Source organism: Amblyomma americanum, chromosome 8, assembly GCF_052857255.1.
Source record: "Amblyomma americanum isolate KBUSLIRL-KWMA chromosome 8, ASM5285725v1, whole genome shotgun sequence".
NCBI lineage: Eukaryota > Metazoa > Arthropoda > Arachnida > Ixodida > Ixodidae > Amblyomma > Amblyomma americanum.
The window spans coordinates 65,086,691-65,111,690 of NC_135504.1; the positions used below are offsets into that span (position 1 = coordinate 65,086,691).

Below are 25,000 nucleotides of genomic sequence, written 5' to 3' on the forward strand. Positions count from 1 at the left end.
CTTGAACACCTGGTGCCTAAAATTACCGGCGTTGCAATCTCGGAGGCCGCTGTTATGGCGCGAATAGTGTAGCAAATCGAAAACGTAATTTCAAGAGGTCCCAACTAGTGTTGGACGTTCTTTTATTTTATTATTATTCTTAAGTCGCTTTTCCTAATTGTAGAAGAAGTAAAACAGTTGAACGCTAAGGCGAAGAATTGTTTCCTGAGTAATATTAAGGAGAGGCCGACGTTATGGATCACGAGTCCGTTGCTGCGTGTCTAGAGGCTTCTGGGACGGGCACCAAGTCTAAAATTTCGCTGTGATATTTAGTAGGAATCATTAACCTGTTTTCTATAACTCGATATGTAGAAAAATATAAAGTTGGAAGCACTACACAAAGGGTAGAAGCAAGAAGAGGAACCCGTGCCCTCACACCATATGAGTCAGTCAGTCCAGAGCTGGCCACTCGGCCCCAAGGCTACAAAACACGAACGAGCACACTGGCAGAGCGTGGGGATCGTTTGTTTCAGGTCTGTGACAAAAATTGAGCAAATAATGACCTTAAGAATTTTGCCCCTCTTTTATTAAACGACGTGTAAAACGGACAGCCAGCCACTTCCCTCTCCCCCTTTATATTTCCCTCTCCACCTGTGCTCGAATCGATGTAGCCAGACTTTAATCACTGAATGGCGGGTTATCGCCAATATGAGTGAGGTTGGTTAGAAAGTCGAGGAAAGTGTCCATCACCAAGTGGTCCCGTGTAGCCCAACGTCATAGGTAATATTGGCGAAGGTGACGCAGCCGAGACGATTAGGAGATCCACAGTGAGGCCTCAAAGCACGACATCATAATGACGTCTCGGGTTCGGACCACATCGACCACCTCTTGACACTGAATGCACCACGGTTCAAGTGAAATGCATCATGTCTGGGGTACCGAGTGTCCACTTGCACTGCTGGAGCTGCAGTATTGCCATACATGGTTCCGAATCGAAGGGGAGGAAACCAAAGTATAGTTAGTAGAGGTGTTCAAATATCCGAAAATTTTGAATGCTATAATTGAAGCCACTGATTATTCGTGTTTCATTCGATAGCACGGGGATATTCGAGACGCACCACAGCGACACAGCTACCATGCCGGCTCCGTATATACTGTCGGCGTGTAATTTTAGCACGATACTTTTTTTCTCCACGATTCAGCATTTTTAGATGAAGCTTTCTTCAGGATGCCTAAGGATTTATTATTGTAAATGTATTTACGGCGCTCCAAATGGACCCTTCAACAAAGATAGATGCTCCGGATACGAAAACAAAATGCATAAATATTGAATAAATGATCTGCGCTTCATTGCTCCGTTTTCAAAGCTGACTAGTCATATATTCTATCAATAAGCGGAAAAATTGGAGAGGGCAATTAAGTTCCGTCTTAAGGGTATAGCCTTGAAAGCATTTCTGGTTTTTCAATTGTTCAATTTAGTTAATTGATCAATTACGCACTCAAAATTTTCTTAATTAGCATAATCAAGTATTGGATTTCAATTCTGAGAATTTTTGCACGATTGAACACTTCCAATTTGTCATTTCTTTAATTAATAATTACAATGATTAATTACAATTACAATATATCCTGAGCTGCTATCCTATATCCTCATATCCTGAGCTGCTTTGGGACGTTAGATCCCTGTTAAACCAAATCAAACAGCGGCCTGATGTATGAAACGCAGTATATAGAGGCCACTTGACCTTGTGGCGTCTTCACAACCTGCCGGCTGGATTGTGAGCAAACTGACCACCGTGGCAGGTAGAAAACATAAATTAAAAATTGGTCTTTCAGGAAGGGAAACGCGCAGTATCTGTCTCACATCTCGGCGGACACCTTACCGCGCCGTAAGGAAAGGGATAAAGGAGTGAGTGAAAGAAGAAAGTAAGAGGTGCCGTAACGGAGGGCTCCAGAATAATTTCGACCACCCGGTGGTCTTTAACGTGCACAGACATCGCACAGCACATGGGCGCCTTAGCGTTTCGCCTCCATCGAAACGCGGCCGCCGCTGTCGGATTCGAACCCGGGAACTCCGGATCAGTAGCCGAGCTCCGTAACCAATTAGCCACCGCGGTGGGTAAGTGGCAGGTCCCCATAAAAGCTCTTCCGTTCACTACGCTACACTGTGCCGCCGCGGTCGCTATACGCAAAGCTTCGGTTGCGGGTGCCGGTCTTAAACGCTGCCTTAGGAGCCCCTACACATTCTAGGCCTATAGAGCAGATAATTCCGCGACACTGAAGTGAGCACTCAGAAATGGTAATATTAAAGCACGCGCTGTCGCCCTGACCTTCATTTCCACGCGGCTGTTATCAGCGACTTTCTATTCTTGCTAGCCGATATCGTGTGCATGGTGTCAGCCAGAGCGGAGCCCTCCGATTACGTATAGCGTTATCCGTGCTCCGCTCTTCCGCGTCGGACGGGGCTGATGCAAGCTCTTGCATCTGGTGAGCATATCAGGGATAATGTTTATCGCGACACGTGGCGGGCGTACGAAGTACGTCGTTTGCCTGCTGGCTTCGCCAACTTCAGCGGATTTCACTTAAGACTTTCTGCTATTTTTTAAGATAGGGTTTTTTGGAGTTCGAGTTGAGCTCTTTTCTCGGCACAGCATTGTCAGTAGGGCAATGCATCCGAGTAAAGCTAAGACGTGCTAATTAGCCGGCTGGTTCACTAATACTGAATAGGTAACTTTTTAACTATTACTGTTAGGCTGCTTAATTATTGAGAAGCGTGTGGCCCACCGTAAGCTACTTCCATATCAGTTTTCAGAATTTCGAAAACACTGTTACCGTCGGCGCTGTGTCCGAACAAATTTTGGCTACATCGCAACAGAATGCATGCGCTTTAGAGAAGCTTGCAGGCAAAGCGACCTCTCCAGTGCACGTAACTTTTCGAAATAGCCAAAATTTGTTGGGCCACAGCGCGAGGGTAACCATGTTTTAGAAATTCTAAAAACTGATATGGATTTTACTTGCGGTGGGCTATACGTCTATCAATAATTAATTAGCCTAACACTAATAGGTAAAAAGTTAACTATTCAATATTAGTGAACCAACCTTCTATTAGCACATCATAGCTGTATTCTGATGTAGTACATCACTGACAGTTGAATGAGGAAACAAGTGCTCTTCTAATTCAAAAAGCCTATCTTTAAAAATTGCAGGAAGTCTTACGTGAAACACCGTATGCCCAGCCGCCAGAAAAAGTTTACTAAATGCTTGCGCACCAAAAAATATTGAATGTAGCGTTGCATCGTGCCCCACTCTTCTGATATTAATACCAGCAAGTTAAGCGTGCACGTACCTTAATACAATAAAGTAATTAAGTCGAAAGGTATCGTGATTGCGGCGAAATGATTTCTTCCACGCATCCGCATCCCTAAACTACTGCTGCCAACGGTATATATCGTACTCTGGTGAATACCACGTGCCCGATTTTCTATGCAGCCCTTTTACTTTGAGGATTTTAATGTGGGGCAAAAAATGTAGGGTTTTAACGTAGTCAAACCAAGTAGATGTGAGATAGCATGTGCTCATTCTTCGCCTCTTCTTTCTGGCATCTGCATGTGCACGGAATCGCGTTTCCCGCTCGTCATTCTCACACCCTCTCTCTACTCGGCTGCAGCTGACGCGATGATGCCTTCCTTCCATTGGCTACAGCTGGCGCGACACCCTCCTACCATTGGCTACACCTGGGACACGCCCTCCTCCCATTGGCTGCAGCTGGAGTGACGCCCTCCTACCATTGGCTACATCTGACGTGACGCCCTCCTACCATTGGCTACAGCTGGCGTAACGCCCTCCTACCATTGGCTACAGCTGGCGGGATGCTCCTCCGAACTAACCAGAGTTACTCCGAGACTTCACACAAGGTTGTTGGTTGGGTTTGACCCCTTTAAATAGTGCTTGCGCGCACTATAAAGTGGGGGCTGTGACAAGCACAAGCAATCACTTTTATTTTTACACAGGTGAAGGAATTCCAAAGTTTAACACTTGAGAAAAATAAACCAGTTTTCTTGGTTCGCCACGCATGTCACGGAGAGTGATGATAGCATATTGAAGGAGGTGGGGTATATATCACGATGCCGGCAGTTACTTGGAAAGGCAACGTGCAAATTCACCACTCCCTTATTTGCATTTCACTTTAATTAATCCACGTTTCTGTGGGCTATAACGAGAGAGAAAACCACGCTCATTACTCTTATATATATATATATATATATATATATATATATATATATATATATATATATATATATATATATATATATATATATATATATAGAGAGAGAGAGAGAGAGAGAGAGAGAGAGAGAGAGGATGTATTCGTTCAAATTCGTTGTCTTTTCTACTCCTTTACTATTTCCACCTCCCCGTTTTGCTCTGCGTTTTTCTGTGTTTTATTCAGCCACTGCCCCTGTGAGAGCTGCTGCGCGGTCCATTATACGGCCCCTTGCCCTCACTCTCAAGTTTGCTTTGAGGGCGGAGTTTATACATCCTCACCCGCTTTGTGTCCTTATATTGATAAGACTGTTTCATTGTAAGCCTGCCCTGACGAAGGGAATACCATTCCCGAAACTGTTGGCACAATAAACCTTTAAAACGAACAGTCGCGTTTGTCGTAATACTGTACATACACCACGTGTTGTTAGTCGGTATATATATATATTTGTGGGCGTAGTCAGAATGACGATGATTATGATACACTCAACTGTCAACTTACTTACCGGCTAACAACACGTGGTGAATATAGTAGTCCAGTTCCGTTCAGCGTATTCCTTGTTTTCCTCTGGTGAAACACTAAAAGCATTTTTTAAGTGAGTGAGTAATAACTTTATTCAGTGTCCGGCAGAACTTGGCGGTCACATGTCCGAGGCCTGGGGCATAAAGTTAACGAAGTTGCCTTCTTCCGCAGTCGTATCGCGTGCTATGTATACGTGAATATCCGGCTGCCGGTCGTCGTCGCATTCGAAGACATAATAATGGACAGCGGCTGTTCTGTTCAGTGAGTGTTCCCGTCTACGCTGGGACACGGCAAGCAAGGGGTGCGCTCCGCACTCTCAAGCTGTGCATAGTAGCGCTGAATTTCATCGCCCCAAAAGAGCTGCAGAAATTTTTCACGGCTCGAGACAGGAAACGTTATGACGTACAGAGCTGCTATACATCGCGACCCATATTGCATACAATGTTCTATAATTCGTGGCAGAAAAAGTGGACCAAACGAAATGTTAGCTCAGTTGATAACTTAGGTGGAAATGTGTTATCGTGCGACGATATTACCCGCCACATTACTGATTACAGACCAATCTCGAACGCCTCACTCTCGTAGTCCATCAGAGATGATGTTTTTTCGGCTTCAGCCGACAGGTGGCAGCAGCTTTCTGCGTGAAGCCCACGCTTCAAGCTTCCCGCGAGAAAGGTCAGGAACAAGAAGAGATCAGTAACTACGGCTTCTAAGCGCATGCATCGATCTGTGGCGGGAGCAGAAACATGAAATCCCTTGTGGGCAAATGAAAAAAATAAGTCCGCGTAAACATTTATGTACAAAACGAGGGTTGAGAAAAATATGCACGGTATATAGTAACAAAAAGCAAAACACCGGTTAAAGATAGCGTGTTAGAAATAAAGGACGCTTTAGAGAGGGAAAAAAATCAAATACATTTTTTAGAGCGGTGTGAGAAGACCGTCTTTCACTGCTAGGCCTGCATGCTGTAGGACGTAATGGTACAAAGGCCGACATAATAATATCGACTATGCTTCGGCATTCCAACTCTTACCTCACGTTGAGTACCGTAAATAGTCTGCCACCTTTACGCGCAAGCGCACAAGCTGCATTTACGTGCTTGACTCACAAACATCTATTAAATCTTGCTAGGCAACGCTCCAGACGAGTCTGTATACCGAAACGCGGTTCGTATTTTTCTGCACCTGACTGTACTTGGAAGAAATACCTGGAGCAGAAATTTCCAGCTCCCGATGATAGACGCCCCTTCTGTCCTATTGGTAACCAGCGTGACTGCCAGATGAAGCTAGGACTGATGTTGAGCCGAAGAAAGCAGGGGTGTAGTTGGTAAAAGGATGGCAAAGGTTGTCCGAAACAATTATAATAAGGGTCGAGTTTCCTATAGGTTTTCTAAAGCAACCGCGTCTGCGTCACGCCAATGTCGGGCCGACCAACAACGGTCAGAATCCCACATAATATATATTACTTGCATTTTTAAGAAAATAACAAAAGGATAACATGGAGGAGTAGGAGGAAATGCGGGGAGGTTAACCGGTAGATGAAGCCAGTTGGCTACCCGGCACTGGGGGAAAGGGATGAGGGGATATAAAGGTGAGAGAGAAAATGGAGTGATAAAAAAAAACAGAAGACTAAAAGGCTTTTACAAAATCACAGCCTGTCGTGCAGGCCCGACACTCTTGTAAGAACCACAGGAGGGCCTGGCAGTGTACAAGAATCTTGACCTCCGTTAGTGGTCGTGAATCGATGTGCTCCAGCGCACGGCGTAGAGAATGTCTTACAGAACTGTACGCTGGGGCGGGGCACTCACAAAGAATATGAAATGTGGTCTCATCGCAGCCACAGATGTCACATGCAGTGTTATCAGCCATGCCGATCAGAGTAGAGCATTGGTTTGTGAAGGCGACACCAAGCCACCGCCGACACAGCAAAGTTGCCTCACGTCGGGGTAGGCTGGATGGGAGCCGTAGTTTCAGGTCAGGATCCAGGGATAAAAGACGCAGGTTCGAAAACTGGCCGGAATTGCACAAGGCAAGCGTCATGTCCCGCGCCAGAGTTCGAAGCCTACCAACTGCGTCTGCTCTCGAGATGGGGATGGACACAAAATCGCCCTTGTGGTGAGCAGTTCGCGCGGCCTCGTCCGCGTGGTGGTTGCCTGCGATGCCTCTGTGTCTTGGCAGCCTTTGGTAGACAATATCATGGCCTTTATTGATGGCAGTGTGGTATAGCTCTCTGATTTCCGCGACCAGTTGTTCATGGGACCCATGACGAAGAGCAATTGTACGGCTTGGAGGGCTGCTTTTGAATCAGTAAAAACAGATCATCGCTGGGGTACTTCTTTTCTGATATGCTCAATGGCGACGCGAATAGCAGTAACTTCTGCGCCAGTCGATGAAGTCCGTTGTGATGTTTTCACTTTCTTAACTATGGTCCTTACGGGGATGACTACGGAGCCCGAGGAAATGGAAGGGGTCACTGAGCCATCGGTGTATACGTGCAGTCGTTGTCAGTGCTTCTCATGCAAATATTAAAGAGTGGTCTGGTTTAATGCTGTCGGCGACAAAGCAGCCTTCTTTCTGATGCCCGGTATGGAAAGAAGCATACGAGGTTGATGCAGGCTCCATATATAATGGAGAGGGTTGTCTAGAGGCCGGTGCAAATTGGGATGGTAAAAAGACGCAATGGGCATTAATAATTCTCGCAATGGATGTACGCTGCCGGTTAGCCTGAAGACTGGCAAGATGGTGTGCGGGAATCCGAGAGAGGTGACGAATATGCGCTCTGAAGGCTTCGACTGTGACAAAGGCAGTCACTGGATTCTCCCGAGCGATGAGTACTGTTGCGGCTGCAGACGCGCATTTGGGCAGTCCTAGGCACGTCCGCAGAGCTTGAGCCTGGACACTTTGCAGACACCTTATGTTCGTTTTCCTCAAGTTTCCTAGCGCAGAGATACTGTACCGAAGGAATCCCATGAATAATGCGGTGCACAGCTGGAGCATCGACTGCACTGATGCTCCCCACGACTTCCCTCCGAGAAAGGAGAGAACGTGCACGATCGATGTCGGTCGCCTTTTCATGAACGAGGCAGGTGGGCTCCATGTTAGATTGCGATCGATGATTACTCCAAGGAAGTGATGGCTTATTTCGTAGGGTACTGTTGAGCCTTACACGCAAGAGCATGTTTTATTACCCCGTATGTATAAGGACCACAGATTATGCACAGAAGCCGAGGAAAAAAAAGCATAGATTCGCGGTTTCAATGCACCGGGCGTCAAATAAACACTCAGTTCGGCCTAATTTTTTGGTTAAAGTTGACATTGAAACCAACATCCTTATGCTTCAAGGCTTGCCGCAGCTTTCAGCAGGAGCGCAAAACATCACAGTTTTCATGTGTCGCTCTAAGCATCAATGCTTTTGTTGAAAGTGGAAGTGGTGCACTCAAGTAGCATATGCATTTTGCGCACAACACTGTCCTTTTCTACTCTGAAGTGTTTCACTCAGTTCTCTCTCCTTTGTAACGTCACGTGCAACGTACAACGTAACGTACGTGCATTGTTTCACAGTAAAACGTACCATTTTCGAGAAAAATTTACGCGCGAGCCCGCAATTTGATGCAACAAATCTGCAACCGCAGGTTGTCAAGCATGTGGCCTCCGATTGCGCTTACGTTTTCTACGTCCCGAATTCAGCTCGGCTGGTCGCACCGCTGAGCATTGGCGGGCCCGGAGTAGCTGGCGCAGATCTCCCTACAGGATTACGTCCATACGGCCAGACGGCACAACGTAGTTGTCGTCGCAATCGAGCAAGTCGGCGGACATCATGCTGACCTCGTCGATGATGACGCATTTCACGTTGCTGAACGCGTACCTGGTTATGCTTAAGTATAACTGCAGTGTATAGGCTACGGTTCCTGGTCATGGCCAGCTTGTACGCATAGTGAGCTGTCACTCCAACCAGCGTGATGGAGGCTTTAGCGGTGGTGGCATATATATACGCCATGTATGCGTTGACATTCGTCCCGCCACTACTTCCGCCCAGTTTGTAGCAGACGTTGTAGGCGTCCGTGAACAACCGAACGACAATTGTCTTACTGTATCCGGCAAGAACCCGCCGAGGTAGCTCAATGGCTTTGGCGTTCGGGTATACAGATCCCTAGGTCGCGGTTTCGATCCCGATCGCGGCGACTGGGCTTATTATTTTTAGGTTGCCCCTTCGGGAGGTGGTGGGTTCGATTCCCGCTGCTGGTCGGCTACCCACCGGTTTCTTCAAAATGGGTACAAGCTTTGGCCCGGCCTGGCGCTCGGCTTGCTAGGGTTACATGGCTTGGCAAAGGAGCCTGCGCATTCAAATCCCGTCCCTGTGGGCTTGATGCAGGCGAAATACAAAAGCGCCCATGTGCTATGCGATATCAGTGCACGTTAGAAAACTCCAGATCGTCTCAATTAATCCGGAGGGCTCCATTAAGGCGTCGCTCAAGGCCCGTGGTCACTTCGGAACGTTAAACCCCACAACTCACAATTATACACCCCGCTCCATGAGCAATTTTAGCGGTTCCATGCTGGGTTCACCTGTCATTCAAGGTGCAGCAGGCTAGTATCACGCGCTCTGCTCGCGCTATATCGTCAGCGAACACGCTAGTGGCGGACCCAGGCGTCACGTGCTTCAGAGGTTTTACACGGACACAGGCAATTTTGGCAAAATTGTAATTAAGCGAAAAAAGCACATTAGAAACGGATACGGCTTGTTCTCTGTCTTATAATTAACTTTTGATAAGTTTGAGAGGCGGCCCCACCACCTCTGAAGCTTCTAGTTTAGTTAGTAATAACAATGTCAGTAAAGATACGTGTCCACTTCAAAGTTCAGCCCAACCTTGACAAAATAGATCAGACCTTGACTACTTTTGTTCCGGCGTTGGCCCGAATTTGTGCCGAGGTTGTTTCCCCCCACCCCCCCTCCACCCCCTCCGGAATTCTGCATGAATTTTACAGTCATGTACAAAAGTTTGCGGGAGGCGGCTTCAAGGAAGGAAGTTTGAAGGTTATTCATAGGAGGTCAATATAAAGCATTGAACCATACGGAGACGTGCTTGTTGCATCCTGAGGAAAGTTATCGGGTGACTGACTAGTGAGGCAGAATTGAAATAAATTCTTTTCCTCGAATCCGCCTCTCACAAACTTTTGTCTATGACTATGTGCAGTCAGCGTTGTTCGTCAGAGACCCAGAACGGCACTATGGAATATTTGCGCGGCACGAGCGCTGCAGTAGCAAGTGAATCGACGCTACTGTGTACGCATGTGTGAAGTTTGTTTTACGTTAGTTATTACTTGGCGCCTCTCATTGGCCGCTAAAGGAGAGCGCGATCATAGAGCTGCAGCGCGGTGGCATTGTGTACGCCATGCTTCTGCGCTCATACTCTTCTTATTCAGCGTTTGCGCCAGTTTGTGCATATCTCATCGCTGCTGTCGTTTGCGGTAAGCAAATAGACTCTGAGCGGTGAGGATTGACCTCGGGTGAAAAACAACATTGTTTTTGAGGATCGCGAGAGCTGCAAACTGAGCTCGGTACACGTTTGAATTTGTCAGACACCCGCCACGGTGGTTCAGTGGTTAGGGCGCTTGGCTACTGATCCGGAGTTGCCGGGTTCGAACATAACCTTCCAAATAATGCACACCCTCCCTTGCATGCTTACAGATTACGTAAGGAACTAAAACCAGTGCCGCGTACACGTACAAATTATGGCCGGTGCACTCTTGACTACCGCGTACCATCACTGTATAATAAACTAAAAACCCACATTGACTTTACTGCCCCGCTTAACAGATTAAGACAAGAATTAAGAATTTTTTTGATGAGGCAATGAGTATTACTGCGATCCAAATTAATAGCACTGACCAATAAGAACTGACACCACTACTCGACCGACGGGCAACTGGTTGGTTTTTAATCGATTAACTCTTGTTTGCATCATAATGTGCTAGCGTGTATTGGCTTTTTGTTTTAATGTATTGAAATGAAATACATTATATGGAAATATTACTTTATAACTCTTCACGAAGTGTAAACACTGCATTTGCTTTTGTATATGCTTCATGTTCATTTTCATTTTTGACGTCTGTTGTATGTATAATTATGAAGAAGTGTAAACACTGCATTTGCTCTAGGTACGAGCTTCATGTTCATATATCTTTTTGACTGTGCGGTAAAGTCCACTACGTGATGCTGCCTGTAGGCCCCCAGGGCCCAGTCAAGCTGTCTGTGACAGCTTTTTTCCTGGGGGACCCTCAACTTGTAGGTTTGAAAATAAAGTGGATTTGAATTTGGATTTGGAACACGACCGCGGTGGCTGCGTTTCGATGGAGGCGAATTAAACGCTAAGGCGCCCGTGTGCTGCGCGATGTCAGCGCACGCTAAAGATCCCCAGGTGGTCGAAATTATTCCGGATCCCTCCACTACGGCGCCTCTCTCTTCCTTTCTTCTTTCACTCCCTCCTTTATCCCTTTTCTTACGGCGGGTTTTAGGTGTCCAACGGTATATCAGACAGATACTGCGTCATTTCCATTCCCCAAAAGCCAATTATCATTATTATTACTGCGTCATTTCCTCCCCCCCCCCCCAGACAAAAAAGCCAATTTTATTTCATTCATTTCAGATGAAAAGTGAACTTTGAGTCCGCTGCGGCAGGGACCTCCATAGGCTGTTCCGGCCTTTGGACATCGCCCACAACCTTGAAACCGATTTCCCACCGACGCTGCATTCCTTGCTTTTCTAATACACTGCCTCGCGCAACACATACCTCGGGAACTGGATTATTTAATAACCTTTATTTCCTCACTACCGGTACTGGCGCCTGCATGATATTGGCGATAATTTATTGAAATGTTGGCTCGTCGGCCCAAAGGTCCAGGCGGAGGGGGATGACGTGTGGCAGGGTACGAAGCCAACCATCGAGGAGTGTCCTACACTTCACACCATGCGAATGATGCCAGCTTCCGCGGCGAAGGCGAACTGAGTCCTTAGGAGGAACTGGACCTCCGACGAGGAGCGGATACATTCCTCAAAGCTGGCGACTTGGCCTCGATGCTTCTGGAGCAGATCCGCATATTTAGGGCACTCCTAAAGCAGACGCCTAATACTTGATGTGACTGTTGTGTTGCAAGCAGGGCAGTTGGTTTATATGGTAAAAGAAAAACCTGCAATAGTTTTTTTTTTTTTTTTGGTAGCAGTCGTCAGTCTTGGCAGGCTGGCCAGCACACGAGTACATCCCTTGTGAGCGCCGTGACTGTGCCGGCTTTGCGAGCAAGCATTTCGCATGAGTGCGGCTGGCTGACGGCCGGTGTCTACTTAAGGTGTGTCCTTCCACAAGACGCAGGGATAGTGTTTGAAAACCCTGGGCCAGAATTCTCTCCCCGGTCCCTCAAGGGATTGATAAAAGGAAAAAGGTTAAAATAGGAAGTTCAAAGCGTGTAAAAAAAACGACTGGTCCTGAAACAATTGGCTCTTTACACCTTTCGGCCCTTTATTTTATTTCATTTAACTCTTCAGTGCTTTCCTTGCAGACGTGGCACCGCTGCAATCCGGCGACCACGCACTAATCCCTCGATGTTGTCAACCCCTTTTTTTGTCCGAACATTATGCTTCTCCCCTGAAATAGAACTTCGGCAGCTATTCAGCACTTGCTTGCGGTTTATTCTCCATGCTCCAGCGCTTGCGCTGTGTTGTTACTTTGGGCCACCAACTAGCCTATAAGGTCGCACTTGTAAACGGCCACTTACGCTAACCCTTTTTTGCGCACCAATGTAGCTGCACTTCCCTTCTTGCTCTTCCTTTCTTTCTAACTCCGCCCCTTTCACTACCTCCATCGCTTTCCTGATTGTGCTCACAGGTGTCCACCTTGGCTTTTCGTGCTTGGTACTTCTCGACAACTTGTCATCCGTATGTGAAAAAAAATGCTGAAGATTTAACTCTTCTAAACCTACTCATACAAAGCGAAAGCGGGTGATATCCGCGGGATGGACAGATATCGCAATTGCTGACTACGTTTCAATGTCCCCTTGAGTAACAGTCACTTCGCGGGGCGTCTTTATTGGCTCAACTGTGGCGACTTATACGGTAGCAACGCTCCTGTTATACTAACCGATTAGTCTGTAGCGATTACGAGGCTTTGCCTCAAGCGCTACAACGCCAGCGCGGCGACGACGGCAGCACGGCGCAGCTGGAGTGTAGTGACGTCATGGTCATGGTGGTCACGTGATGTGGCTCGGCGACGCCACGTGGTCCTCCTCGGTTCAAGGCCATGTGAAACACGCGTCGTATAAGCTATGGAAGGGAACAGTAAAGCTTTTCCTTTAATAGAACGCGACTGGGAGCCTTCAGCAATGGCCTCATGCAGAGCAGATGCCTTCCCCGCACTCTATCAGTGTCCTCCATCCGCTCGATCTGTTACACCGCGTGCTCGAGCTTATTTGCATGACGTTGTTTGCTTCCACCACTGTCTTTGTGTCCCGCTATTGGATACAATGTGCTCCCAGTTGTTTGTTCGCCTCTAGCCTGTTTTTGCCAGTGTTTCTTCCTTTGTCTGTCGCCTGGCTTGTAGCGCTTCCACCCTACCAACTTGTAACGGTTTGTTTAGTTTGCGTTTGCTCTCTCGTACCGGCATATTTTTTTTGTTGGGTGTATTGTGCGCTTTGAAGATAAATAAAGAAAAGCTACTGTATACTTCATATTCTTGCTTGACTCTTTAACAGCTTCAGCCGCCGCCGTTGCTGAGTGGTTATGGCGCTTGGCTGCTGGCCCGAAAGACGCGGGTTCGATTCCAGCCGCGGCGGTCGAATTTCGAGGGAGGCGAAATTCTAGAGGCTCGTGTGCTGTGCGATGTCAGTGCACGTGAAAGAACCACAGGTGGTCGAAATTTCCGGAACCCTCCACTACGGCGTACCTCATAGCCTGAATCGCTTTGGGACGTTAAACCCGTATAAACCAAACCAATCTTTAATAGCTTCAGACTGTACCAGTCATAACGTTTTTGTACAGCTCACAAAACGACGAACTGTCGATGGCCAAGGGGTGAACCTTTGAACCTTTTGGAAGCTACTGTGAAGCATATAAAGCAATACTCTATCATCGCTATATGCTTATACATCCGACAAGTGAGGTGCAGAGCCTGGAAACGTGTACTGCGCAATAACAACAGTAAGAGGAAAGCATAAAGAAAGGACACGACGGGTGAACATGCGTGCTGACTAAGAGTGACTTAGAGATGACTGCTGCCGGGAGCTCCCCCCCCCCCTCCGCCCAAATCTGTTTACGCAGTACCATTTCTGCGAGTAATGGGAACCAGCTGATGCCCAGCCACTGTCATGTCTGCTCTCGTCTTTAGTAAATGCCGGCTTTTACCAGTGCTTGTAGTGAGCCCTCGGTTGAAGTTATACTCTAGACCCAGAGGAAAAGTGAATTGTTCTCGCACATCTGAAGGTATCCGGTTTCTAGTACCGGTGATGAAATAAAGGGGCGTGAATGATTTTATTTTAAGCATAAATGAAGTGTTTTTGGTGAAGAAGTCTAGTCCCTGGAGGAGCAGGGATAGCTGGTGTTTCTAGTGATGTGTCCTAAGCCAAGCATTCCACTGGAATAGTTGATTAAAGGGACACTGAAGTCTGACTGGACTCTTGAAGAGACAGTGCTACTGGTTCGTGCAGGATGACGGAAGCTCGGTTAAGGGAAATCCGATTAGGGACACTAAAGTCTGACTGGACTCTTGAAGAGACAGTGCTACAGGTTCGTGCAGGATGACGGAAGCTCGGTTAAGGGAAATCCGATTAGGGACACTAAAGTCTGACTGGACTCTTGAAGAGACAGTGCTACTGGTTCGTGAAGGATGACGGAAGCTCGGTTAAGGGAAATCCGATTAGGGACACTGAAGTCTGACTGGACTCTTGAAGAGACAGTGCTACTGGTTCGTGCAGGATGACGGAAGCTCGGTTAAGGAAAATCCGATTAGGGACACTAAAGTCTGACTGGACTCTTGAAGAGACAGTGCTACAGGTTCGTGCAGGGGGGCAGAAGCTCGGTTAAGGGAACATAGAGTCTTTAACGTAGAGCCTTGAACGTAGAGTCTGTTTGCATCTGCTAGCGGTCGTGGCAAAGGCAAGGTGGTTGACAGGGACATCAAGACACTTTAGTCCGACGCCATTGGTTGGAAGGCCTCCTTTAATCAGCATTTTCCGCCTCGTTCTTGAGTTGCATTCCAGCATAGCAGGATTATATGCGCTTGGTTTTATGTTACACAGCTGATGAACCTGTGTGGTAGCGAAGGCAGGGTCGGCAGATATGAAGCTCGCTCAAGGGCCCTTCTTAGTTCTGTCGTGAAGTATGTCGTAAGTTCCTCGCATTTTGCGTCTTGTACCGTGTCGTCACCAGCGTCCTTCAGAAGCTCTGCAAGGACACTGATAGTGATGCGCGATGCCCAAATCCAGCAACTCCGCAGGGAATTGTTCGAGTGCCTGACTGCGCACTCGAGATCAATACACGAAACACGGCAGATAACGTTCGTCATTGATGCCAAGGACTGAGGTTGCGATGCGTGGCGCTGGTGCCAAATAAGAGAAAGAAGGCCAGTGGGAAACGCTGACGCAGTTTTCGCTGCATTACAGGAACGAACAGTGGCCTGCTGCACGGTAAACCGAAGGCAACTACGGAGCCATGGGCGTGTGGCTCACTGCCGTCTTCATCGTAGCTGCGCTGGTGCTATTCATTCGGTAAGCAGCCGTGAAAATCCACAGAACACCTTTCCCTGATGTATTTAACTTCTAGTAGCGTGCACAGTTTAGTTGCTTGCCATGTAACCAAGAAGTCTGTTCTTTCTGCTTCTCTCTTCAGGCTGAGGTCTTCCAGGTGGAAGAAGTACGATATATGAAGTTAACGTACCAAAGCGACATGAGCCTTAGTGGAGGGCTCCGAAATAATTTTAACTGCAGGGGGTCCTCCAACGCGCATTGACACCGCACTGTACAAAGGAGTCTATAGTGTTCCGCCTCCGTGGCCGCCGCCGCAGGGATCGAACCCGCGTCATCGGGCTCAGCCGTCCAGCACCGTAACTACTGAGCCTTCCGCATGCGAGGCGGATGCTGAAACCACTAGGCCACGGCTGGGGAGTACTGTGGTTCACCCGTTATGTGCAACTGAAACCAACAAGGGATTCGCTGATATATCCTGCAAATTACTTCGGATGTGGCTATGCTTTCACATGCAGGATGTCTGCGCGCACTTTTTAATAACCAATAGGATTCCAGCACTCTCTCCAAGCAGCAGAAGTTGCCAGCGCAATACTGGAAATCTGTTGGTAACCGCTGGTCTTACAAAGGGCCAGAGTAAAACCATCCATTTTCAATATTGGACTGATTACCTGTGCTGTGGGGTCATACCCCACTGCGCGTGCACGCGAAGCAAACATCATGCGTTGCAACTGACCAAACATCGTCATACTCGAAGTATTTCTGATTTAAGCTGAAAGGATTTGCGAAAGAGCCCACTTTCGCTACATTTTTCATCGACAGAAGTCAAATCGAACCGAAAGGTAGTGGTGCACATGCGGCTCATGAGAGCTTTGGCCATGTCTCGAGATGCGTGTGTTCTGATGTCGTGCCTTTCTACCTGAAACCAGTTAGTTTCCAGCTGCTCATGTCCCGTCTCTTTCATACCTTTGCCCATGTTCTTTTTCTCTAGTAATTATGGCTTGGTACGCGTCAAAATTGTTGGGTTTGTGTTCCTTGTACCAGTCAAGAATGCTTGCAATGGGAAGAGTGTTTTTCATCACGAAAATGTGAAGACTTGAATGCGAACACTTCTATGATTACAGTCTCAATCAAGACACAGTTTACCGAGCAGTAAGTAGCCAGTATATAAGCGCCAGTTTAAGGTGCCCACAAATCACATGGAGAATCACCGTGAAAGTAGTTTCTATGAAGATCGGCTCGAAAGCGGCAAGCAGAGAGCGTAATACTGCTGTAAGCCGCAGAAGTAAAAACAAACATCGCGTTTTGTTTTTGTGACGCTGTTAACCAAGTGTAACTGACGTAACCCACGGCCCCGACCTAGTTGAGCTGTCCGCATGAACTCTCGCGAGGTCCGTTTTTAACCACTTGATCTTGAACAAAGACTCCTTCCTACAATGGTGGCGTTATATCTTTCAGCGCCATGAACTTTGTAGGCATGAACGTGTCAGTTGGGTACGGTCGTGCTGGGACCAAGGGGGCCTGGAAGGCCCGTATTCTACTGCACAATAAAGATTTTTCTCCCTCTCTCTCAGGGAAAAATAAAAATTGGTTTTTAGGGAAAGGAAATGGCGCAGTATCTGTCTCATATATCGACGGACACCTGAACCGTGTTGTAAGGGAAGGGATAAAAGAGGGAGTGAAAAAAGAAAGGAAGAAGGAGGTGCCGTAGTGTAGGGCTCCGGAATAATTTCCACCACCTGGGGATCTTTAACGTGCACTGACATCGCACAACACACTGGCGCCTCTTGCGTTTCGCTTCCATCGAAACGCATCCGCCGCGGTCGGGTTCGAACCCGGGAACTCGGGATCAGTAGCCGAGCGCCCTAACCACTGAGCCACCGCGGAGGGTTTGAACTGCGCCGTAAGAGAAGATATAAAGGAGGGACTAAAAGAAGAAATGAAGAAAGAGGTGCCGTAGTGGAAGGCTCCGGAATAATTTCGACCACCTGGGGATCCTTAACGTGCACTGACATCGCACAGCACACGACGTCAGTGCACGTTAAAGATCCCCAGGTGGTCGAAACTATTCCGGAGCCCTCCACTACGCCCCGATGAAACTTTGACGGCAAGCATTTCGCGCATGTCTGGTTAAACGTATTTCTCTTTCCTTACAGTATCGGCCATTGTAATGCACTCCCTACAGACGTCGTTCAAGTCGCACCTGATGCAATATTCTTTCACCTTCCAAGTTTTTATTTGTTTAAATTTCACGCTGTATTATTATCTCCTTTTCTACTTTGAGGCTTTTAGTGTTACAACTTTTTTCAGAGTTCCCGTAGTTGCGTTTACATATTTGCCACCACAAATGAGTGGGAAACTGTTTAATCAACAGCAGAGATTTTAGCCGACCAGTTAAAAGCGCTGACATGCACCTCTCTGCTTGGGAAGCGATTTGGGAGGAAAATATAGTAAGAGTACGGTGGAGAAAAAGTTAAATACAATTAAAAAAAATGAGCTATTTGATTTGGGGTGATTGCGCACGTCAGGTTGAGCGCAGGTTGAATACATAGCAAAAGGGCAGTTCTTAATAAGGTTTTTAAGTCAGTCAATCAGTCCGGTGCCATACAGATAGGAGAATAAAAGGTACAGTCCACGGCGCAGCTGTGAAGGGCAGTCTGAGGCACCTGAAACAAGTTCATCGTTAGTCACACTTGCGTGACAGCCTGCATGGTATGCTCGTAGGATGCTGGTTTCTCTCCTTAAGGAGAACACTCTAACGAAATGTGCTGCACAGTTTGCATTGAGCCACAGTTTTCAAGTCGTTAGCTTGACCTAAGTTTTATCGGTATATAGCTGTTTGTGAGCGTGGTGGTCTCTAATCAGGTTACAAACACTTTTAAGTACTATTTTTTCTATCGTATTATCCGCCGAATCTTGCGGGTTGATGCAGATACCCAGGAATTGTTTATTGGTGAGTTCGTTTTTTGCTGCTGCCATCGTCTCTTTTTTTGCGTATTCGTACATATGTTCTTTTTTATGCACACACGGTGCTGCAAGTAACGAACCTTAACCCCCACCCACCTGTGATGCGCATTGTTTAGATATCTCGGTATCTCGTTTATTCTCCCGCCGTCCTCGACCCGCAGGAATCTTATCACCGTCTGCTCTTGCACTGATACAGATGGCGGAAGAAGAAGTTCTCCTACTTCAAGGAGCTTGGCGTTCCTGGACCAGAGCCCAGCCTACTATGGGGGAACCTCTGGGAGTACCACACCCTGGTGCGCACGTGTCGTACACCCGCATTTCACTAACAGCTCCGTCACCTAATTAAATTATAGAGAGCTAGACTTGTGAGGGGAACGCTGAAGGGCAGGGGACAAAAATATCGCTTTTAATGAAGGGTATCCTGCTAATGATCACCAATGGGGCCGAAACATAGAGGGTGACAAATTAGCTTGGAATTCGATTACAGGGACATTAAAACAATATGAAATTGGCTGCATCGACAGATTACCGGGTTCTAATGGCAAAATAGCTACGTTTACTGAAAGCTTAGGTATTAGAAGCAAGGAATGAAAAAAAAAGGAAATATAGGTATTGCCAACACTGGCCGTTTTCGCAAGCAGATTAGGTTACTCCGAGTATTGCATGCACGAATCACAGAGCGAGACTACACTGGTAATAACTTCCAAGCTTGTATGGTGGTGGTAGTGGTTTTATTATAAATAATAGTAAAAAGGAAGGAAAAGATTTTTGCTAGCCCCGACATCTGCCATCGATACTGAAGCATTTGAGCTGGGGCAGTGGAAATGAAAGATAGCAGGCAGAATGGAGAAATGAAATGAAACAGGTGAGGGGACAGGAAGAGAGGATAGGGGGAGAAGTAATATGTACAAACTATTTACACAATAAGAAATGTGTCCAGGTTGTGCGTGTGATCAGTTCATTTTAGAGGAATCACACACGCGCACAGCACTGTGTTGGTTACAACTGGAGTGGGGCGCCCAGTTATTAATCATTCAAGCTTGTATCACGGAGTTATTTTTTCAGTTAATACGTCACGAGTTTCAACCGAGTAGCGGGAAATTTTTAAAATGCAATTTTCTTATAAAAGAAAATATGTCTCTTGCTAGCGGATACACATAAACAGAGGCAGAACGAGCCCCAGAAACAGTGGTTCCATAGATCGAAAACTGGATGAATTTCTTCTCTGTGTCTCTTTAAGGAGAGCACAGTGTGCTATGGAAAGAAGATCGGGTAACTGTAACAAAAATAGGGTAGTTCCATTTAGAGGACTAAACTCCAGTTAATGCTACCTCCGGTGAGATCTAGAAGAGGAAATTACCATGTACTGGGCATCAAATGAGCAGGGGAAATAAACGACGGCCCCGTTTTAAAGGTAACGAACTGAATTTCAAGGGATGAAAAATTCAGCCAGAGGTGGGTGGAATTCAGGTGCAGATATAATATCGGGGAAGTGTGCTTTAATAGAGTGGTCCTACTTGGGCTAATGATGATGACAATGAATGAGGAGAGTCGTGCAACAAAGATATTAATTACGCACATAATTTAATAGCCTTTCCTTCACAAACCATACAACATTATACTAGAGACAGGCACACACATGAGCGTCCTCTCTTACTCGCCAGGCCACAGTGCACCAGATTAGACAGTGCAACGGACGGCGATCTCCGCATGGCCCCAGCAGAGTCGCCCGTAATGGCCCGCTTTTAAGAGCATCCGACCTCAGCGCCCCCTGAAACGGGCGGCTTCTGCATGGCGCTCGAGCGATCGCAAGCGATCACATTTTTCCTTCTAAATCGCCGTCGATCCCCTACCTGCGTCACCGAAAGGGAATACTTGGTCTGTTATGCGACAGCATAGAATCCTCACGGGAGCAAGAAGCTGGCGGCGCACGTCCGTCGTTGTCCCGGAAAATTCTGATTGGCTCGCGGTAAGTGACGTCACAGAAATCCCATAGACTGAAGGGATGTGACGTCATCAGATCAGGTTCGTCTGTCTCAAGCCTCTACCAGCCAACTGCGGCAGGCGGTGCGCAGGAAGAGCATTGCTTAGGAAGAGAAGAGCAGCCGGAACCCCACCAGTCACTTCCGGCAAAGGAATTAACAGCTTTGAATGCCATCGCATTGCCTAAACATAATGGAGTGCCCCTGCGTTTTCTACGCACCAGGCACGCGGTGAAATGGCCGTTACTAATTTCGTTTGCAGACGAGCTAGGAAAGGGACAGAAACATGTTAAAGAGTGGGAGACACCAGCGCCGCCGCTTCATTCACCAGTGGCGGGGTCAAGAGCCCCAAATCTATACTCCTCCAAATCTATACCCCTCATACCCAAGGGCCATTGAGGTAATTATAATAAAATAAATAAATAAATAAATAAATAAGCTCCTTGCAGCGCTATGGAAGGAGACCTCCTCAGCCAGTCGGGAGAGAGTCACCACGACTCGTCGTCTGCTGTCGGCATGCACAGATATGGTTATAAAAAAAACATAAATCGACGCTGTCTACGTACGATAAGCGTATGCGCGCTTACGTTTGCCAAACGCAAGCACTGTATGGTGTGTTAAGCAATTTGTCACATTTGTATATTTAGTTCAACGTATGCGAACGGAGACTCAATGATAAGCTCAGCCCAGTGGCGCCGTCTGGTTGATATAAAGGGAGGTATTTTTGTCAGCAAAGGCGACACTCTCGGCGCGGTTCAGGTGTCCAACGATATATGTGACAGATACTGCGCCATTTCCTTTCCCCCAGAACCAATTATTATTACTTAGAGCTATAGATAGAAGAGGCAGAATCGTCACTCTACATAAAAAAGTAAATTTATCGCCCACGTGTTTTCTTATAGGCGAGGCGGCATGAAGCGAGAGCCCAATGGCCCATTTACGTCCAGTGAATGTACTGAAAACGGTAGTGAAAACGACGAATTCAGACCGAGGCGAGGGGTCCTACTTCGAAGGGGGCCGCAATTTTGGAAACGATGTCTGAAAGTGCACAAGTGTCACGGGGGCTCAACTCGGGAATAACGCGAGAATATGTTGAGACTCGATATGAAATAGCGTTTGGCGCATGCGCACTTTAAAGCACGCTGTCCCAAATACTCACATGCCTACTTTTATACTAACACTACTTTATTTAGGGTCGGAACGTCGTCTACGCACTCATCGCAGCTTTGGGAATGCTGCAAGGAACTACTGAGATGGAGTATTATAGTCTTTGCCGCGCTGAACTGTCCCTTCTCGTCGACTGTATACTGGCGCTGTGAGCTACGTGTCCGTCGCCGTTTATGAACGCGCGCTGTCTAGCATGAATCTGTTTTCAAACCAGCCGTTTACTGCTCAGCTTTTTGGTGTCTAGTGTAACGTAATTTTACACGGCTGTAAACGTGAGCTGAGAAACAAGCCTCGTTCTGTCCGCGTTCCTGTGTGTCATTACAGCTCGTGTTGTGGTCGTGAAAGCAGTATACCAGAGAACTTTTATTACTGTTCCTGTTTGGTCAATAACTAACATCTCTATTCACTTGATTATAAACCGTGACATACTTTTATTGTTTAGGATTCATAGTACATATTTTCTTCATTCGTATCGGCGAAGGTGTGGGACACCAACTAGAACCTTTGGACAAGCTTACGCAAGCGGCGCTTGAAAAAAGAATCTCAATAAAAGCCAGGGGCAAAGGTTCTTCGCTAGCCATTATATACGAAATGGTTCACAATATAAGCTAACAAGAAGAACTCGCATGGAAGAACTAGATTCCAGAAGCAAGAGCTGTAATAATGCTCAGTATGTTCCTTATACCTTTTAAAACAGTCACCAAAATTGGTCAGACATATGATCCAGCTGTATACTACACTGAAGCAACATTGCCAGCAAAGAAGAAATCTGTATCAACCCCTGACCTACTGTTAGTGGTCGTCGCACCCATCGGGAACACATTGTTGACTAGCCTAGATGCTCGAAAATGATGTTATGCACAAATCCCACAGTGTCGGATTCCTTACCAATATATCGATATATCGCCAAATGGTATGCTGTGACCACCCTCAAAATGACTTTCAATACGAAACGAATAGTCACCTGCAGAGCACTTGTTTCGCTTACCAGACTGTCGCCCACCTTGCAAATTTGTCCTGCCATTATCGATCTCAGTGCGCCAAACTTGCGACTGTTCCCGTGACTGCATATAAGTACCGAAACTGTTAGGAAGCTGAATATAAATTTCTGCTGAGGAGGTGTCCTTTATAGCGAAAATCTCCGGAAACTACTCACTTCCACATATGAGTGTATTTCAGTGAGCACAGCCATCTTCAACTGATCGCACGAAGGTCGTACGTAGATGTGGAATGTAAACAGTGCATGATGCCTTTTGCTTCGTTAGAGTAGGAGTATGAATTACCACTACAGTGCAAAAGTCACTGTAATACAGGTAACTGATACATTGAAAGCAAAGCTCGCGTTTGACGAAGACGGGGCACGTAAAGATGGAAAGTTATAGCCGTGTCGCCGGCAAGTAAATCGAATAGGTTTTCATTGAAATGCTTCAAGTTCCTTCATTTCACAGTGTTTGTAAGCATTTTAAGGATTCCACATAACCGAAATGCATTACAGAATGCGGCGGACTAGATATCCTTATCTTAGCAGTTTGGTGAGAAATATGCCTTGTTACGAAACCATTTTTTGTAGTGTGTTAATCCTAATGCAATCTATGCTTTTAGGCCATGCCACGCTTTGTTTCCGTGTACAGAGTAATCGATCTTTACACTTACCGCTCATACCGCACCTTTCTTCCTATCAGGGCATCTGCAGAAGTGTTCAGCCCTCAAGTGGTGCGAGATTGTGTGTACACCGTTTAATTTTGAGCAAGTTCGATTTTATCTGTTGCCATCTTACAAAAAAGTGAAAAATATGGCACCAACTGTACTTCCAATAGATAAGTTAGTAAGTAGGCTAACTGTCAGTCTCTTATTACGTTTTAACCTTCGTTGCAGGGCCTCTACAAGGCACTGGATAAGTGGTGCAGGGAGTACGGTGATATCTGCGGGTAAGAAAGCCTTTCTTAAGTAACACATACAAATTTACAGCCACTGGTTGGATGCAACACATAAATTTGGTCACACCGCATAATTTACCGCTCTACTGTCGCAACATCAACCTGCGAAACTTGTGCGTGCCCTTAGCGATAGCTATACGAAGCTGTCTTGTTGTCAGGTTATCCCGTGCTATCTAATCTGCAGTAAGCTCTGAAATGGAAATGATATCATTGGGGCAGCCTTTGTCACTCTTCACTGTCCCTGCTAAAACAGGCGCAGCACTTCAGTGTTGTTAAGGACGTTTTGCAAAGCAACCGTATATTTCGAAATATGGTACCAACGCCTCACCTTCAACTAGCATAGGAACATGCAGCTTGCCTTTATTTATTTTTTTTATCGGCGTGCTGTGTGTACAGTCATCGTGTGTATAATCTAACTAACCTGGAGACAATTCCTCTACTTTCCTGCAACATTAGTTTTCAATAGGACCTGCCAGTTAACGCAGTTTCTTTCCACATTGCACCAACAGGTTCTACAATGGCGATGTCCCTTTTCTCATCATCAAAGACCTCGACTTTTTGGAGCAGATTTACATCAAAAACTTCCAGAACTTCACTGCCCGTGGGGTAAGAAACTTTGCCGAATTCTCTTCCTGACTGCATGTTCACGGGAAGCATGTAGAATCATAAACGTGCTGCGGGTAGAACGTAGAACGAATACTTCCAGAACGATGACTGTAACCACCATACGCGACAAAGTGTTCAGCCCATGCCAGAACATTCTCACACCATAAAACACTCGTTGTAACCCTGCCAAAAATGAAACGCAATCGTCTCACACTCACGCATGGCGGCAACATTCATAGCAAATGAAACAACTGCGAAAGCATGGTGCGAACAAGATAGCATCGATAACCTGAATTACCTACGTGTTTAATCTCCAATTAATTTTGGGGGCTGAATACCTTCTCACATTTTCACTTTTAGCCCCTGAGCCTCTGAAGCCACTGCCCTTCTTACTATTTTCTTGCTACTGCTGACAGTTACGACAATATGTACACGAGGTGTGCACAACATGTTTTATATTATCATGGCCTGAAACTTTTTTTTTATCTGGCAGAAATAAAAAATGTTAAAGCAAACGAAATCTTGAAACCTTGTCTTACCCAGGAGGATAGCACACTCCGTATAGACCACTCCGGGGCCGATAAACCTCTGCCCCCCTGTGAATTTGCCTCTAAGGGAGGTAGCTTTGGCTCGCTCACCTTACAGTTCAAAACTCACAACACACCAACATTCCGGCCTTTCCTTATGATAAAAGGGCATGTAAAGGGCACGCGCTTAGTACCACAGTAAACGGTAACCAACACAGTGCATTCATTGTTCTCCGGCGGCTTGCAAAGGCTGCTGCAGCGTTAGCATAAAGGCATCGCCGCTGGCGGGGACTGCTTTATTACAAGCACTTTCAACTGTCAT

At 46.6% G+C, this 25,000-nt stretch overlaps 1 protein-coding gene across 1 annotated transcript in view; it reads left to right on the plus strand.

Annotated features, from left to right (window-relative positions):
* The first annotated feature begins 15,370 nt into the window (after positions 1–15,370).
* The window catches only part of LOC144101802 (cytochrome P450 3A14-like), a 29,462-nt gene continuing 19,832 nt past the window's right edge, over positions 15,371–25,000 (plus strand). The window contains exons 1-4 of the mRNA XM_077635018.1: positions 15,371–15,516; positions 18,656–18,752; positions 23,484–23,536; positions 24,055–24,151. Coding sequence (XP_077491144.1) covers positions 15,461–15,516; positions 18,656–18,752; positions 23,484–23,536; positions 24,055–24,151 — 303 coding nt within the window. The 5' untranslated portion in view covers positions 15,371–15,460. The remainder of the gene's footprint in view (positions 15,517–18,655; positions 18,753–23,483; positions 23,537–24,054; positions 24,152–25,000) is intronic.